At 46.0% G+C, this 18,080-nt stretch overlaps 1 protein-coding gene across 1 annotated transcript in view; it reads right to left on the bottom strand.

Annotated features, from left to right (window-relative positions):
* The window catches only part of KDM3A (lysine demethylase 3A), a 2,231,127-nt gene that overhangs the window by 938,811 nt on the left and 1,274,236 nt on the right, over nucleotides 1-18,080 (bottom strand). The window contains exon 19 of the mRNA XM_044063465.1: nucleotides 11,652-11,839. Coding sequence (XP_043919400.1) covers nucleotides 11,652-11,839 — 188 coding nt within the window. The remainder of the gene's footprint in view (nucleotides 1-11,651; nucleotides 11,840-18,080) is intronic.

Here is an 18,080-nt window from a genome sequence, read left to right as displayed (position 1 = left end):
GTCGGATGCATCTTTTATACCCCTGGCGCACTGAAGTCAGGGAAGAAGCGACAGCAACTGACGCCGGACCAAGACTTTGGAACTCTGGCCAACTACGGGACCGTCTGACGGCAGGATAACCCAAGTGTAATGACTGCTGCAGTGTAACATGAACATCATCTGCATTTATGGTAAGTGTACACAACTGTACTATGTTCGTGTTTCACTGTTGCAGTCATCACATTTGGGTTGATTCCCAAAGCTGAAGAAAAGGGTGGTGGCAGTCAAGAAGACAGGGGGCTGGCTAGGATGCCCTGCAAGACTGCGGTGGCAAAGCCTGCCCTGGACTTGGCGAAGACAGGCAGGTGGTAATGCTTGGTGAAGGTATGAACAGAAGTCCATGTTGCAGCCTCCAGAATGTCCCTGGTGGGGACCCCTCTGAGAAAATCTGTGGAGGTTGCCCTGGTGGAATGTGTCATGACCTATTTTGGGTGCGGTTTCCCGTGCTGTTTGATCAGAAATGGATGCAGTGTGCTATCCATTTGGAGACTGTTTGGATATGGCCTTGCCCTCTGCCCCTGCAGTGAAGCGGACTAGCAATTGGTCAGTTTTTCTAAAAGATTTAGTCCACATCCAGATAAAATCTGACCTGTCTGTACACATCTAGAGAGTGCAGAATCCTTTCGTCCTTGTTTTGTGGGTTAGGGAAAAAGGAGGGCAAATAAATGGATTGGTTGAGAGCCACACTGGACACCACTTTAGGGATGAAGGAGGGGTTAGTCCTGACGGAGACCCTGTCAGCATGGAAAAAGATGCCAGGCTCTACAGCCATGAGTGCTTGCATCTCTGAAACTCTTCTAGCTGAAGTGATGGCCAGAAGCAAGGCTGTTTTCCAAGAGAGGAATTTTAACTCTGCTGAAGCTGCAGGTTCAAAGGGAGATAGGATGAACTTTTCCAAAACAAAGTTAAAGTCCCAAGCTGGGGTAGGAGCTCTTCTGGGTGGCCTTGCATTGTTAGGCCTCTCTTAGGAAGTGTTTGCTATTAGCGTGTGAGAAGAGAGATGGCACTGTGCTACAGTGAGCAGAGATAGCAGAGGCATGAATTTTAATAGAAGAGAAGGATAGACTCCTGTGTAGTAGCGTCTGCTAGGTAATCCAGGATGAGAGGTAGGGAGGGCTGCCATGTTTCGGCTCCTTTAGACTGAATCCAGGTGCAAAACCTTTTCCACTTGTCAGCATACGATTTCCTAGTGCTGGGGCGTCTGGCCTCACGTATAACATCTAGGACTTGTTTGCTTAGGCTGGCAGCTTGAGGAGAGGTCAGAGAATAAAAGCCAGGCTGCCAAGTTGAGGGTCTGCAACTGGGGATGCAGGAATTCTCCATTCTTCTCAGTCAGGAGTGTTGGGATCTGAGGTAGGTGGCAGCGGTGACAGGCTGCGCAGCAGGGGGTACCGGTGCTGGTGTGGCCAGTCTGGGGCAATCAGGACTGTCCTCAGTTTTTCCTCAATTATTTTGAGCAGTACCCTTGATGAAATGAGTGGTAGAGGGGGAAATGCACAGACCGAGAGGTTTACCCACTGGAAGGACAGAGCATCCGCTTTCCAGGCCTTGCTGTGATGTTTCCTAGTGCAGAATTTGCTGAGCTAATGATTGGAGTGGGCGGCAAAGTGATCCACCTTCAGGGTGCCCCATTTCTGGGTTACAAGGGTGAAGGTTCTGTCGTCTAGCTGCCACTCCTGTGGGTCTAGCAGGTTTCTGCTTAAGTTGTCTATCACAGAGTTTAGGGAGCCTGGCAGGAATTGTGCTAGCAGGTGTAGTTGCATGACTGCGGCCATGTGCCTAAGGGTCATGGCGAGGCTGCAGAGAGGATAAGAGTGAATTCCTCCCTGCTTGTTGATATACCACATCACTGGGGTGGTTGTCTGTTTTGATCAGTTGAGGTCCCGGGGAGAGTAGGGGTCTGAAAGCTGTCACGGCGTGCTGAACAGCTAGCATCTCTTTTTGGTTGATGTGCAGATGCATTTGATTTGGGCTCCAATGGCCCTGAATGCACCTGCTGTCCAGGTGTGCACCCAAGGCATAGTCTGATACGTCTGTGGTGAGGGTCTGGACGGCATTGGGGGGGGAGAAGAGATGTCCCTTACTGTGGTTGCATGCTGCTGCCCACCAAATAAAATCTTTCCTTAGACAAGATTTTATTGGTATGATATTTTTCAGGTCTTGGGAGTGTTGACACCAAGGGCTTTTTAGGTACCATTGTAATTTCTTCATATGCAGTCTGGCATATGGAATGAGTACAATTGCATGAGGCCATGAACCCTAGAGCTTGCAGGATTTTCCTTGCAGATAATGAAGTTCTGGTGGCTAGTTGAGAGAAGTAGCCTGTCAGGTAGGCTTGTTTTTCTGGAGTAAGGAATGCCATCTGGGATGCGATGTCCAGGCTTGCTCCCAGGAATACAATTTTTTACGTGGGTATTAGTTTTGATTTCTTTTCATTGATAGTGTACCCCAGAGAGGTCAATAGGTCCTTTACAAAGGTCAGGTGCTGTAACAGCTTTTCCTGACTGTCAATCGTCTAAGTAGGAGTAAATGTGAATATTTGTCTGCAATAAGCAATGACTGGAGCCAAGCATACTGTGAAAACAGAGCAGTGGATAAGCCAAAGGGAAGCATAGAGAGCTGAAGGTGCATAGATCCTACCCTGAAACATAGATATTTCATGCAAGATTTCCTGATTGGGATGTGTAGGTAGGTCTCTTTTAGGCCTAGGGTGGCTAAAGTACAGTTTTGTACCGGCCATAAATGTAGATGTCCGATAGGTATGCATCTGCAGTCATCACATATGGGTTGTCCTGCCTCAGGCAGCCCTTCGGTCGGCCGGATTCCAAAGTCTGGGTCCGGCGTCGGCTGATGTCGCCCTTTCCCAGTCAGAGCGCCTGGGGTATAAAAGCATCAGCCAACGCCATCTTCCTCAGTTTTTCTTGCCCCAGATGCCAGGTGCCCTCTAAGGAAGGCTAAATTTGGAGAAATGCAATAGATTCCAAACATGCACAGAAATATATACATATATATATATATATATATATATATATATATATATATATATATATATATATATATATATATAAAAACAAATACACCATAATAGATAACCCCAGCTAGCTATGAGAGGGAAAAGTACCCAAGTAATACCACAGAGGGGAAGGAGGGAGGGTAAACCTGACTGCAGATGCATACCTATCAGACATCTACATTTATGGTAGGTACAAAACTGTACAATGTCCTTCAAGGATGCATCTGCAGTCATCACATATGGGTAGAATACCATAGCCAATCTGGGGGTGGAGGATCTATGTAAAGGATGGTGTAGCTAAAATGCCCTGCAGGACTGCCGTAGCAAAGCCTGCTCTGGATCTGGAATATAAAGGTAAATTGTAATGCTTGGAAAATGTATGCACGGAGCTCCATGTAGCAGCTTCTAAAATGTCCTTGGTAGCCACCCCTCTTAAGAAGGCTGTGGAGGTGGCTGTGGCTCTGGTCGAATGAGGTCTAATGTTAGCTGGCACAGTTTTTCCATGAAAGGAGTAACAAAAACGAATGCAATTTCCTATCCATTTAGAAATTGTCTGTTTTGAAATTGCTTTTCCTTGTGCACTAGCAGCATATGCTACAAACAGCTGGCCAGTTTTTTTGTACTTTTAGTTCTGTCCAAGTAGTAGCGCAACTGTCTGTGTATGTCCAGGGTGTGCAGAAGCTTTTCCCCTTTGTTTTGTGGATTTGGAAAGAAGGTAGGCAGGTGAATAGCTTGGTTTAATGAGACCCTGGATACCACCTTTGGCATAAATGAAGGATTGGTTCTCAAGGAAACTCTGTCTTGATGAAAGATAAGAAATGGCTGCACTGCCATGAGGGCCTGTAACTCAGATACTCTTCTTGCTGAGGTTATGGCCAGAAGGAAAGCAGTCTTCCAAGACAGGAACTGTAGTTCTGCAGATGCTGCTGGTTCAAAGGGAGGCAGTGTTAGTTTTTCCAACACGAAGTTATGGTCCCAAGTAGGCACTGGGGGATTCCTTGGAGGATTAATGTTTTAATTACTCTTAGAAACTGTCTTAGGAGAGGATGAGAGAAGACAGGTGGATCAGTATTGTACTCTGCTGAAATTGCTGAAGCATGAATTTTAATGGAAGAGTAAGACAGGCCAAGGCGGAGCATTTCTGCCAAATATTCCAGGATATGTGCCATGTTCATAACTTTTGCATCTAGGCCCTTTGAGGTGCTCCAGGTGTGAAATCTTTTCCATTTTGCTGAGTATGTCTTTCTTCTGGAAGGCCTGCGAGCTTCCATGATGATATCCTTCACTCTCTTGGATAGCTTATCCTGGTGAGGAATCAAGTTATTTTCCATGCAGTTAGTTGCAATGTTTTCAGGCTGGAATGCAGAGTTTTGTAATTGTGCTGTGTCAGGAGAAGCGGCCATTGTGGAAGAAGCCATGGTTTCGTCCGTGACATACTCTTTAGCAATGGGTACCAGTGCTGTCTTGGCCAGTCCGGAGCTATCAGAATCACTCTTGGCTGCTCTGCCCTGATCTTCAGTAAGACCTTGGTCATTAATGGAAGAGGTGGGAATGCATACACTGTTAGAGTCCTCCAGCTGAAAGAGAGGGCGTCCACTTTCCATGCTTGTGGGTGGTACGTCCTTGAGCAGAATTTCTTCAGCTGATGATTGTGTGGGGAGGCAAAGAGGTCTATGTCCGGTCTCCCCCATGATTGTGTTATGTGATGGAAGATATCTGGGTGCAGCATCCATTCGTGTGCATCCATGGTGTTCCTGCTTAAGCTGTCCGCCAGTATATTGTCCATTCCTGGCACAAACTGGGATTGCAGTTCTATATTGAGTGTCAAGGAAAGTTCCCATAGATTCATTGCCAGTCTGCAAAGAGGGTAGGAATGGGTACCTCCTTGCTTGTTTATGTACCACATAACTGTGGTGTTGTCTGTCCTTATTAGCAGGTGGCCTTTATGTAGAAATAGCTTGAAGGCCTCGATTGCATGCATCACTGCCAGCATTTCCTTTTGGTTTATGTGCATGCGTAGCTCTTTTTGTGACCATAGTCCTTGAATGCACCTTCCCTCCATGTGCGCTCCCCATCCATGGTCTGAAGCGTCCGTTGTAATGGTTTGGCTGGCTATTGGTTTGCTGAAGGGCAGACCTCTGTTTGACTGGCTTGCTTGAGCCCACCACCGAAATTCCCTTTGAAGGCATGGGATGAGAGGTATCAAAGTTTCCAATCTGTGACTGTGCTGAGTCCATAAACTCCTTAGGTACAATTGTAGTTTCCTCATATGTAGCCTTGCTTGAGGAATCAGAAAATTGCAAGAAGCCACGTAACCCAGGGCCTGCAGGATTTTCCTTGCAGTCAGCTGAGTTTGTCTTGACAGGTTTTTGAAGTAATCCGGTAGTTGACTTTTTCTTCTGTGAGGAAAGCCATTTGGGTGGTTGTGTCTAAATTTGCACCCAGAAAAGTTATTCTTTGGGATGGTACAAGTCTTGACTTTTGAATGTTGACTGTATATACCAAGGCCCGAAGAAGGTGAATGGCATAATTCAAGTGTTTTACCAAAGTTTGTTGGCTGTCCGCTTGTATAAGGCAGTCTGCCAGATACGGGTATATTTGCATCCCCTGAAGTCTGCAGTGTGCAATTACTGATGCCAGGCATTTCGTGAATACTCTGGGCGCAGTAGATAAGCCAAAGGGCAATGCTGAGAATTGATAATGCTCTGAACCTGCAAGAAATCTGAGGTGTCTTCTGCAGCTTTGTCTGATAGGGACATGCAAGTATGCCTCCTTGAGGTCCAGAGTTACCAGCCAAGACCCCTTGCCCAGCATGGGAAGGAGTTGCTGTAGAGTTAGCATTTTGAATTTTGGCACAATGAGATAAGTATTCAGTGCGGACAAGTCAAGAATAGGCCTCCATTGCTTTTCTTTTCTTGGAACAAGGAAGAGTCTGGAATAAAATCCTTGGCCTTGTTCTGAGAGGAACCTTTTCTATTGCTTTCATTTGCATTAAGTTGGAGATTTGTTTCAAAGCCTCTGCCCTTTGATTTGGTGGCAGGTCCGGCATGCCTTTTCTTTTCGGTAATGTGTGGAAATGGAACCTGTATCCTTTGTCTATTATTTGTAGTGTCCATTTGTCCCTTGTAATAATGTGCCAATTTTCTGAGAATAAGGAAAGCTTTCCGCCCAAAGGTGCTTCCAATTGAGCCCTGGTTGGCGGTGTCAAAGTAAAGTCATTGAGTCTGTCCTTGTGCAGCAGTTGTAGGCCCTGCACTACCTCTCTGGTTGGGAGGCTGCCATTGACGCCCTCTGTAGGAGCCTCTAGCTTGCCTCTACCTCTGGCACGCCTGTTCTTGCCTCTCTGAAATCTCTCTGTCTGGAAAGGACCAGTTCCTGGAAGGCCAATTTCTGCTGAATCTTGGTGGTTGGACTTGCATAAAATCTTTGACTGTTTGTACAGATTTTGCCTTTTCTTCAAATTTCTTTAAGACCTCCTGAGCAGTGGAGCCAAATAACTTTTGCTTTTCCAGTGGAGCATCCAGAAGCTTTGCTTTAACATGGTCTGGCAGAGATTGTTCCTTCAGCCAAGTATGCCTACGTATGACTGCACCTGTCATAGCTGACCTACATGAAGCTTCCAATGCATCATAACCACACTGCAAGAAATGGTTGCTAACCTGTTGAGAATTATGTACCAGATCCTGAAGTGATTTGTGATCTAGGGTTTCAGGTGAAGACAGTTTTTTATGCAATTCATCTAACAAATACTCTTGGTACTGTATCATATGAAATTGACAATTTAAAGCCCTCATAGAAAGGGTAGCAGAAGTATACACTTTTTTACCCCATCGCTCTAAAGCCCTGGACTCCCTTTCAGAGGGGAGTGGATTTTTTGTGGTGACAGCTGCAACCCCTTTAGGCCCCTGGGAAATAGCTTCTGGATCAGCAGAGTGAGCCTTGTAAAGGAAAAGATGCGATTCCGGGACCCTGTAATACCTATCGGGTTTGGCAGGAGCCAGAGGGAGTGTGTCAGGGGTTGTGCTAGACTCAGAGTACACATCATCAATGACATTCAAAACAGGGGGAATAGCCAAAGGTCTATGCTGAGGCAAATGCAAGAAGGTCCTTAATCTCTTCCTGGAATCAGAGAATTCCTGGCCCTGCCATTGGAAATGCTCCCTCATAGTGTGCGGAGTTTCACCAAAGGACAGCTCTTCAGGAGGGGAGGCCGAAGGAATAGATTCCTCTGCATCACAATCCTCGTAGGCCGAAAAAGCCTCCTCCTGGTAGTCCGAGAGAGCAGAGCCATCAGAGGCCTCATCTGAGGAGTGGGGGTCAGAGGGCTCAACCCTGGGCCTTTTTTCTGTAGGCGGTTGAGAGCCCCTGTCCGGATGAGGCTGTGAGCCCCTAATTAATAAAATAAGGTCCTCTGCTAGACTAAGGATCTGAGAACCTGTAGTGGGGTCCCTTAGAGATAACCCTGGGAGGCATAGATTTTGAGTGTTTAGCAGCTTTAGCCCTGGTGAATGCCTTAACAGACATGGATGCAGGAGGCCTGGCTGCACCACGTGCTGGAGTAGTTTTGTCTAAGGGAATGGTGTCGGAAGGTTCCTGGACACCAGATTCTAATGGAGATTCAATAACCGAAACAGAAGTGGCCTCCGGGGCCGAGGTTGTCGGTTGTATGGTTTCGGTGGACGGAAGTACCAAGGACTCTGTTTCAGCCAAGACACTCGCGGTAGGCCTGGTCGTGGTTTCAGCCGAAACCGCGGCCCGCGTGTGTCGGTCCTTGTCCTTCCGTTTCTTTATTAAATGTGAAGTCGGAGTCTCCGACGGCATATTGTAAGCAAAACTAGCCCCAAAAAATTCCTCTGCGAACTCCGCCCGACGTCTAAGAGTACGTCGGTTGAATGAAGCACAGGCGGAATAGGCCGAGACGTCGTGGTCTGGGCCTAGGCAAGGTAGGCAGTAAGAGTGGAAATCCTTATGAGGTATTTGTTTCCCACAAGTTAAACAATTATTAATTTTATCTGACATTGACTGAGGCAAGAAAGAGTCCCCAACGGGGTACTTAGCTTTTGAAGTCTTCGGTTTAGCTGAATTACAGGAGCTGGCCGACCAGCACTTGCCAACTGCTTCTGCTTCGGGCACCACGCGGCAAGAAAGACTGAGGAAGATGGCGTTGGCTGACGCTTTTATACTCCAGGCGCTCTGACGTCGGGGAAAGGGCGACATCAGCAGACGCCGGACCCAGACTTTGGAATCCGGCCGACCGAAGGGCTGCCTGAGGCAGGACAACCCATATGTGATGACTGCAGATGCATCCTTGAAGGACATCCAAGCATCCTTGGAAAGCATAGGAAGAAGCTGCAGGAGGGTGAGCCTTCTGAATTTTGCTATCACCAGAAAGCTGTTTAGAATGGATAGGTCGAGGACTGGGTGCCAGGTGCCCCCTTTGCTGGGTACCAGAAGAGTCTGGAAAAAAAAAAACCTTGGCCTATCTGGTCTGCAGGAACATACTGTATTGCCTGCATGGACAGCAGGGAAAGGACTTGCTTTTTGGCCTCGCCCATTGGTTTGGGAGAAAGATCTGGGAATCCTCTTGGGCTTGGCAGTGTGTGGAAATAAAATTTGTATCCCTGGGACACTACATTGAGAACCCATAGGTAGTTGATAATAGAGCCCCAGTTGTTTGCATGGAAGGAGAGTTTTCCTCCTAGGGGCAAAAGCAGGTGGGCAAAGATAAGGGAGCAGGTGCCTGAGGCTGGGCTGTTTTTATTTGTGCATAGTTCATACCCTGGGCCTTAGAAACTCTGTAGTTTTAGAAAGAACTGAAGACGCAAAAGTAGTAGTCAGTTTGTGTAGAGTATCGGTGGTGCGAAGTACTTCCTCAGAAGCCGGTGCCTGCACAGTGGCTCTGGACCCATTTAAGGTAGAGACATCCGCAGGATCCCTAGTCGAAGAAAAGTCTTGTGGCATACCGGACTAAGAAAGGGTCTCAGTAACGGCCTGCAAATCCAGAGAAGCAGGCATCAGGGGCTGCGAAAGCACTTCACTGAGGAACTGAGAACTGACTAGATTAACGGAAGTCTTGCCAGCAGTTTTGGACCTGTGTGGTCTTTTGTCTGTCTTTATCCTTACGTTTTTTTCGGAAGATCGGTAGTCTGACAGCTTATTGAAGACATATCGGAATTAGAGGACAGACTGAAAATATCTAGCTACAATAAGGGCCCAATGACATAGTTCTGGCATTGAACAAAGCATAACAGCGAGGGACATCATGGTCTGGGCCTAAACATGTGATGCAGTAAGAATGGAAGTCTCGGTGTGGTATTTGTTTTCCACAGGTGAGAGAATTGTTAACTTTTTCTGACATCAATTCGACCAAGAAAAAAGGATCCCCAACGGGGTACTTAGATTTAGAAGACTTCAACTTCAATTTGGAAATGAAAACTCATGTAACGGCCAACAGGCATTCGTGCGAACTGCTTCTGCTTTGGGCTCCTCAGCAAGAAAGACTGACAATGGCGTCGACTGCCTGATTTTATACCACTGACAATCTGAAGTCTGTCCTGGAGCGATAGAGCAACCGAAGCAGAAATACTAAGCCTCTGGTATTCAGGCCGACTGAGGGCTACCCCTGGCAGGATAACCCAAATGTGATGACTGCAACAGTGAAACACGAAGAACATCTAGCCTTAGCTCCTTTTGGTCCCTGTGTAATGACCTTCAGGTCTGCAGCAGGATTTCTGTACAAGTATTCGTGAAAATCCGGTACTCTAATCTGTTTTCTAGTCAGGATTTCTGGGAGCGGGTGGGATGGTGTCAGGGATTAAGCTGGATATTCAAGGAAGAAATCATCAGCCACCTCTAAGATTGGAGGGATGGCCAAGGGTCTGTGCTGGGGCAGGTCTAGAATCCCTATTGGTCTTTTCTTAGACTGAAGGAAGTCCTGCGATTCCCAGTGGAAATGTTCCCTGAGGGTGTGAAGGGGTTCCCCAAAGGAAAGATCTTCTGGTGGGGAGGCAGAAGGAAGAGATTCCGTCTGCATCTGAATCCTCAAGCAGTAAGGGGTTGTTCCTCTTCAAAATCTGAATAATTAGACTCTTCAGAACCCTGTTCTGTCAGTATTTCAGGGGAAGGGTCTCTTCCTTGTAGAAGGTGTGGCCTGACTACCCCTGATAAGGGTAATAGGATCCTCCGCCATTTTAAGCATTTGAGCTTGGGGTGGTGGGGTAGGAGTAACATGGTGGCTAGAGGTAGTTTCCTAGGAGTGGCCTTGCTTCTAGGCCTAACAGTATTCATCAGTCTGACAAATGGAAGTCAGAGAAGATGTAATTTTTTGTCTAGATTCGGATGTGCAAAAAACCTCCTCAGAAGCCGGTGCCTGCATTGTTGCTCAGGACCCAACCATGGCAGAAACAACCAAGGCTCGGAAGGCGAAGAAGATTTCTGCGGCATACTGGACTACAAAAGGGTCTCAGTAGAGGCCTGTGAAGGTACCGAATTGGGCATCAGGGGCTACAAAGGTGCCTCACTGAATTCCGGAGAACTGATCATCTGCTTAGCAGTAGATTCATCAGGAGGTTTAGCCTTGTGTTATCTGTCTCTATCTTTATCCTTGTGTTTTTTTGGAATGTCTAGGTATTATTGGCAGATGGATGCCATTTTGGAATGCGAAGACAGAAGAAAATACCTGGCAACAAAAAGAGCTCTATGACTAATGGTTCTCGTGTTAAAGCAGGCACAGAACCGGCAATAGGTGACGTCATGGTTTGGGCCTAAACAAGTGATGCAGTATGAACTGACGTCTCGGTGTGGTATTTACTTTCCACAGGTGAGACAATTAACTTTTTCAGACATCAGTTAGTGCAAGAAAAAAGGATACCCAATGGGGTACTTAACTTTAGACGTTTTCAGCTGTAATTCAAACACTGGTAGCAACATACCGGCACACTTGTGAACTGCTTCTGCTACGGGCTCCATGGCAAGCAAGATTTGGTTGGGAGGGTGGCCTAATGGTTAAGGTGTTTGCCTTACAAACATAAGGTACAGGGTTTGAAACTCACAGGGGATAATTGGCTTGGCGTAAAATGGCTCGCAAGGGCAGTTAGCCTAGTAGTAACCTATGAGCCTATAACTGATGTAATGGTGTTGGCTGCCTTCCTTTATAGCACTGACAGCAAGCGGCAAATGTTGACACAGAAAAAACTTTGACTCTGGTATTCGGGCTGGCCGAGGGCTACCACAGCAGGGATAACCCACAGGTGAGGACTGCAACAGTTTAACATGAAAATCACCACCACCACTAACTTAAATTCTTAACAAAAAGGCTTATTTGTGAGAATAAATTATACCCTTAATTATGACATGTTCATACTGTCACTAATCTTAAAATTACAGGAACAGTCTTATTACTGGTTCATATAACTTGCCACACTTAAAACATTGCACCTGTTTATTCAATTTTTGCTTTAACTTCAATTGCATATATAATTTAATTATATCTACATGCACACCTCACCTCTGAAAACAAGGTTCAAGCAGCTACCATCATTCAAGGCAGAATGCCAACAAAGAAAAGGCAAACATTGCAAGGACTAATTGCTACATATACCTTTCCTCCACTGGAATTGAGGAGATCCCTGAGAAAGCCAGAACTACAAGTGCCACCACTGCTTGATGATGGCAAAGCCAAATTACTGAATGTTTGAAATGCTGAAGGTTGCTTGACAGAAGTGCTGGTTAAAGGCAAAAGCTGGCCACCCTGTTTTGTCTCCATTTTGAAGGAAGATGAAAATACATCTAAAAAAAAGGAAAAAGGAAAATCATGAATCAATATTAAAGTATCCAAGAAAAAACTAATCACCAAGATGTTAAACTCAAATTATTTGGGAAAGAGGGTTTCATTACACCCACACCATGAACAAAGACAGCAAGTACAAAGTACAGTTGTGTACACTTACCATAAATGTAGATGTTAGAGTGTATTCACTGTTGCAGTCATCACATTTGGGTTATCTGCTTGCAAGTAGCCCTCAGTCGGCCTGATTATCAAAGTCTTGGGTCCTGCGTCGCTTGCGGTCTCATCTTCCATGACGTCAGGTAGTCAGGGGTATAAAGCATGCAGCCGACACCATTACATCAGTTTTTCTTGCCCCAGATGTCAGGTCCTCCCACAATAGGAAGCAATTATATAAAAGGTTACACCTCCAACAAAAGGCAAATACACCAGAAAGCGTTAAGCATAGTAAACAAGAACAGCGGTATAGTCAATAGAAGTAAAGGGGCTGGAGGGAGGGTAACCAGGACAACAGTGAATACAATAACATCTACATTTAAGGTTAAGTGTACACAACTGTAATATGTTCTTCACGTTTCACTGTTGCAGTAATCACATTTGGGTAGATTCCAAAAGCTAAGGATGGAAGGAGGCAATAAGATAGCATTAGGACCAGCTATAAGGCCCTGCAAGACTGCAGTGGCAAAGCCAGCTTGGCAAGTGGTAATGCTTGGTAAAGGTATGTAGAGAACTCCAGGTAGCAGCTTTTAGCATTCCCTGGTAGGGACACTGCTGAGAGAGGCTGCAGAGGTAGATGCAGCCCTGGTGGAATGAGGGCTTATCCCCCTGTGGGGTAGGTTTCTCATGGTGCTTATAGCAGAAATGAATGCAATGGCTTATCCACTTAGAAATGGTTTGCTTTGAAATGGCCTTCCCCTCTGCCCCTGCAGCAAATGCAACCAGCAGCTGTTCAGATTTCCTGAGAGGCTTAGTCCTGTCCAAATAAAATCTAGATCTGTGCACGTCCAAGGAGTGCAGTATTCATTACCCTTTGTTCTGTGGATTAGAAAAGAAGGTTGGCAAATGAATGGACTGATTAAGAGCCACACTGGATACCACCTTAGGCATAAAGGAAGGACTGGTCCTGAGAGACACCCTGTCCGCATGAAAGATGACGAAAGGCTCCACTGCCATGAGGGACTGTAATTCAGACACCCTTCTTGCTGAAGTGATGGCTAGAAGGAAGGCTGTTTTGCAAGAAAGGAATTTCAACTCTGCATTTGCAGCTGGCTCAAAGGGAGGTAGGGTGAGCTTTTCCAATACAAAGTTAAGGCCCCAAGCTGGAGTAGGGGCTCTCCTGGGTGGTCTTAAGTTTTTGGCCATTCTGAAGAATTGCTTCAGCAGTGGATGAGAGAAGAGGGGTGACTGTATTGTAATGTGCTGAAATGGCCGAGGCATGAATTTTGATGGAAGAAAAGGAAAGGCCCTTGTGAAGCTATCAGTTAAGTATTGAAGAATATGAGGTAAATTGGGCACTGCTGTGCCCATCCCCTGAGTTTGGCTCCAGAAACAGAATCTATTCCATTTTCAGCATAGGACTTTCTAGTATTAGGCCTCCTTGCCTCCAGAATGACACCCACCACTTGCTTACTGAGGGATGGCAATGGACAGATCAGGTAATTAGTCAAGCTGCAAGGTTTGAAGCTGCGGGTGCAGAATCTGGCTCACCTGCTGGGACAGCAGGGCAGGGGGTCTGAAGAAGGTGCCATGGTTCCAGCAGTGACACTGCACAAGAGGGGGTGCCAGTGTTGGCATGGCCAGTCTGGTGCAATCAGTATTGCCCTTGGTTTGTCCTGTTTGATCTTTAGTAGCACTTTGGAGAGGGCAGACAGAGGGGGAAAGGCATAAACTAATAAGTTTTTCCAGGTGAAGGACAGGGCATCCACTTTCCAAGCTTGTTTCTGGGGAGTCCTTGAGCAGAATTTGTCCAAATGGTAGTTCTGCATGGAGGCAAACAGGTCTATCTCTGGGCTCCCCCCCATTTGTTTCTCAACATTTTGAATATCTTCGGTTCCAGTTTCCACTTGTGTGGGTGCATGAGATTTCTGCTTAGGTCGTCTGCCAGTGTATTTATCTTGCCTGACAGGAATTAAGCTTGTAGTTGCACTTGGTAGCTCAAGGCTGTGTTCCACAGTGCCATGGTTGGTCTGCAGAGGGTATGACTGGGTTCCCCCTACTTGCTGATGTACCACATAATAGTGGTGTTGTCCATATTTAACAATAATTGTCCTGCAAGAATGCGGTCCTTGAAGGCTGTCAGAGCATTCTGTACAGCTAATATTTCTTTTTGATTGATATGCAGGTGCATTTGACTTTGGTTCCATTTGCCCTGAAAGCACTGCCCTGCCAAGTGAGCCCACATGCATAGTCTGATGAGTCTGTTAGGGTCTGGGCAGCAAGGGGTAGAGTGAATGGCAGTCCCTTGTTCTGGTGGCAAGCCTCTGCCCACCAAAGGAACTATCTTTAGACAAGTTATGATAGGAATCATTGATTCTAGGTCCAGAGAATGTTGACACCATAGGCTTTTTTGATACCATTGTAGTTTCCTCATATGCAGTCTTCCATATGTAATTAGTAGAATGCAAGAGGCCATGCACCCCAGGGCTTGCAGTATTTTCCTTGCAGATAGCTAGGTCTTTGTGGCCAATAGTTTAAAGTAGGCTGTCAAATTACTTGTTTCTCTGGCGTGAGGTAGGCCATCCGGGAAGTGGTATTCAAGCCTGCTCCCAGGAATACAATTTGTTGGCAGGGTACTAGATGTGATTTATTTTCGTTTATGGTGCACCCCAGAGAATTTAGTAATTGATTTACAAATGCCAGATGATTTAATAGTATGTCCTGGCTTTCTGCCTGAATTAGACAATCGTCCGGGTATGGGTATATTTGAATATTTCTTTGCCTGCAATATGCAATGACTGGAAGTAGGCACTTTGTGAATACCCTGGCCGCAGCAGATAAGCCAAAGGGCAGTGCAGAGCTGATAGTGCATGTAGCCTGCTCTGAAGCGCAGGTATCTTCTGCAAGATTCCCTTATTGGGATGTGCAGGTAGGCCTGACACACTGACGTCAGGGAAGAGGTGACAGCAACAGACGCCGGACCAAGACTTTGGAACTCGGGCCGACTGCGGGTAGCCTGTCGGAAGATAACCCAAGTGTAATGACGGCAACAGTGAAACACGAACATCTGATAGTGCATGTAGCCTGCTCTGAAACGTAGGTATATTCTGCAAGATTCCCTTATTGGGATGTGCAGGTAGGCTTCCTTTAAATCCAGTGTTGCCAACCAGGCATTTTTGCCTAGCATGGGTATCAGCTGATGGCATTTTGAATTTTGGGATTACCAAAAAAGTGTTTAGGACAGACTGGTCCAAGATAGGACGCCAGGAATCTTCTTTTCTGGGTACCAGGAAAAGTCTGGAGTAGAAACCTTGCCCCCATTATTTTTCTGGGACATGTTGAATAGCCCTGATGCTTAGAAGAGAGAGAACTTGCTTTTGAGCCTCTGCCCACTGATTTAGGGGTAGGTCTGGCAATCGTTTAGGGTTGGTAAGGAGTGGAATCTGTATCCTTGGGAAAATTTAAAACCCATTTGTCTTGGGTAATGAGTTCCCAATTCTTTGCATGCAGGGTGATCTTTCCCCCTAAAGGAACAGTCAAGTTGAGCAAGGCTTGGAAGGTTTAAAGTTAAGTCATTGAGACAGTTTACCATGGGGGGGGGTTGTCTTACTACTCCCACCTTTGGAAGTGAGAGCCCCCCACTGCTTATGCCTGTGAGTACCTTGGGACTGAAGCCTGAGTGTTCTGATGGTTCTGGGTTTGGACTGAAGGCTTGGAAGAGGCAGGAAAGGACCAATTCTTAGAAGACTAATGCCTACTAAATCTGGGAGGCTGTACTTGCTGGAAATCTTTAACAGTTTGCAGAGATTTAGCTTTTTCCTCCATCTTAAGTACTACGTCTGCTTTGTTGCCAAACATGCGGACTTGGTTAAAGGGAGCATCCAGTAATTTAGCTTTAACATGATCTGGCAAAGATTGCTCATTAAGCCAAGCATGCCTTCTAAGTACAGACCCAGTGACAGCAGCCCTGCAAGATGCCTCTAATGAATCAAAACCACATTACAAAGTATGTTTGCCAACTTGTTCAGTAGAATGCATTAAATCCGGTCATTCTTTATTTTCAGCACATTTAGGAATCGTTTTCCGTTTAAGCAATCCAAAATGCTGCTGATACTTACAACATATGAAACTGGTAGTTTAAGGCTCTAAAGGCCAAAGTTGCAGAAGTGTATACCTTCGTACCCCATCTAGCCAGGGCCCTGGAATCTCTATCAGACTGGGTAGGGTTTTTGGTAGTAGCCTTAATGCCCTTGGGTCCCTGTGAAATGGTCTCAGGATCCACAGTAGGATTTTTAAAGAGAAGCTTGTGAGAGTCAGGTACCCTGTAATACCGGTCAGGTTTTCTGGGAGCAGGAAGTAAAGTGTCAGGGGTCAGGCTAGACTCCGAGAAGGCATAGTCTACAATGTCCAGTACAGCAGGGATAGCTGAAGGCCTGTGTTGAGGTAGGAGTAAGAATTCCCTAAGCCTCTTTTTGGATCCTGGCTTTCCCAGCAAAAATGCTCCCCGAGAGTATGCAAGGTTTCACCAAAAGAGAAATCCTCTGGAGGGGAAACAGTCTGCATCAGAATCCTCACAGACAGATAAGGGCAACTCCTGGTCATCACAGAAAGCAGAAATTTCAGAATCCCGATCAGAAGAATCAGAAGGAAACTCAGTCCTAGGTCTCTTAGAGGGAGAAAGGTGGCTTCCCCTGATTAAAGTAATAAGGTCTTCAGCCATTCTTATTTCTTTCTTTTTTTTTTTTTTTTTTTTTTTTTAAGTGGAGCCTGACTATGCGGTCTGGGCGTCGGCTTTCTCGACATGGATCAAGTTTTAAGCCTTGAAGAAGATAGTGTAGGTTTAATATGCAAGTCAGTAGGCCTGAATACACCATCAGAAGCTGGTGCCTGCACAGCGGCTCCGGACCCATCCCAGGTAGAAACATCCGCAGGTTTACCAGTCGAGGAAGCATCTCGCGGCATTCCGGACTCCAAATGGGTCTCAGTAGAGGCCTGCAAATCTGAAGTAGCGGTATCAGGGGCTGCAAAAGCGCCTCACTGAGTACCGGTGAACTGGCGACTAAGCTTAGAAGAAGTGTCGTCGGCAGCACTGGACCTATGCAGTCTGTCTTTATCTTTGCATTTTTTCAGAATATCGGTAGTCAGGTGGCTTACCAAAGCTATTTCTGGAAAATTGAAGAGTACCAAAATATTTAGATGAGAAAATGAACCAATGATGAATACTTCGAGGTCTAAATAAGGCACAAATCCGACAGCGAGGTACGTTGTGGTCTGGGCCTAAGCAAGGAATGCAGTATGAATGAAAATCTTTGAGATATTTGCTTTCCACAAGAAATACAATTGTCAACTTTTACTGACATCGGTTTACAGCAAGAAAAAGGTTCCCCAACAGGGTACTTAGCTTAGTTGAAGACTTCGGGATCTGAAACTCAAAAACGAAAATTTCAGGAGTCGACCGAGCGGCACTTGCAAAAGTACAGTTGTGTACACTTACCATAAATGTAGATGTTCGGAGTGTATTCACTGTTGCAGTCATTACATTTGGGTAATCTTCTGGCAGGTTGCCCTGTCAGCCTGATTAACAAAGTCTTGGGTCCTGCGTCGGTTGCTGTCCCTTCTTCCATGATGTCAAGTAGTCAGGGGTATGAAACATGCAGCAGACGTCATTACTTCAGTTTCTCTAGCCCCAGATGTCAGGTGCCCCCAAATGGGGAGCAAAATATATATATTCAAGATTAAAACCCCAAAGAAATACCTCCATACAAAAGCAATTACACTCAAAAAGGCTTTAAGCATAGGAACAGAAAGCAAAGGTATAGTTAGAGAAAAAAACAGGGGCCTGGAGGGAGGGTAACCAGGACTGCAACAGTGAATACACTCCAACCATCTACATTTATGGTAAGTGTACACAACTGTACTATGTTCTTCGTGTTTCACTGTTGGTCATTAAATTTGGGTAGATTCCCAAAGCCATGGTTGGGAGGATGGATTTATACAGCATTAGGACCTAGCTATAAGGTCCTACAAGACAGCAGTGACAAAGCCATCTCTGGAATTAGAGAAAAAAGGCAGATGATAATGCTTGGT

This window comes from Protopterus annectens, chromosome 2.part1, assembly GCF_019279795.1.
Source record: "Protopterus annectens isolate FY-2018-M chromosome 2.part1, PAN1.0, whole genome shotgun sequence".
NCBI classification, from domain to species: Eukaryota; Metazoa; Chordata; order Ceratodontiformes; family Protopteridae; genus Protopterus; species Protopterus annectens.
This window is presented reverse-complemented; position numbering and strand designations above follow the sequence as displayed.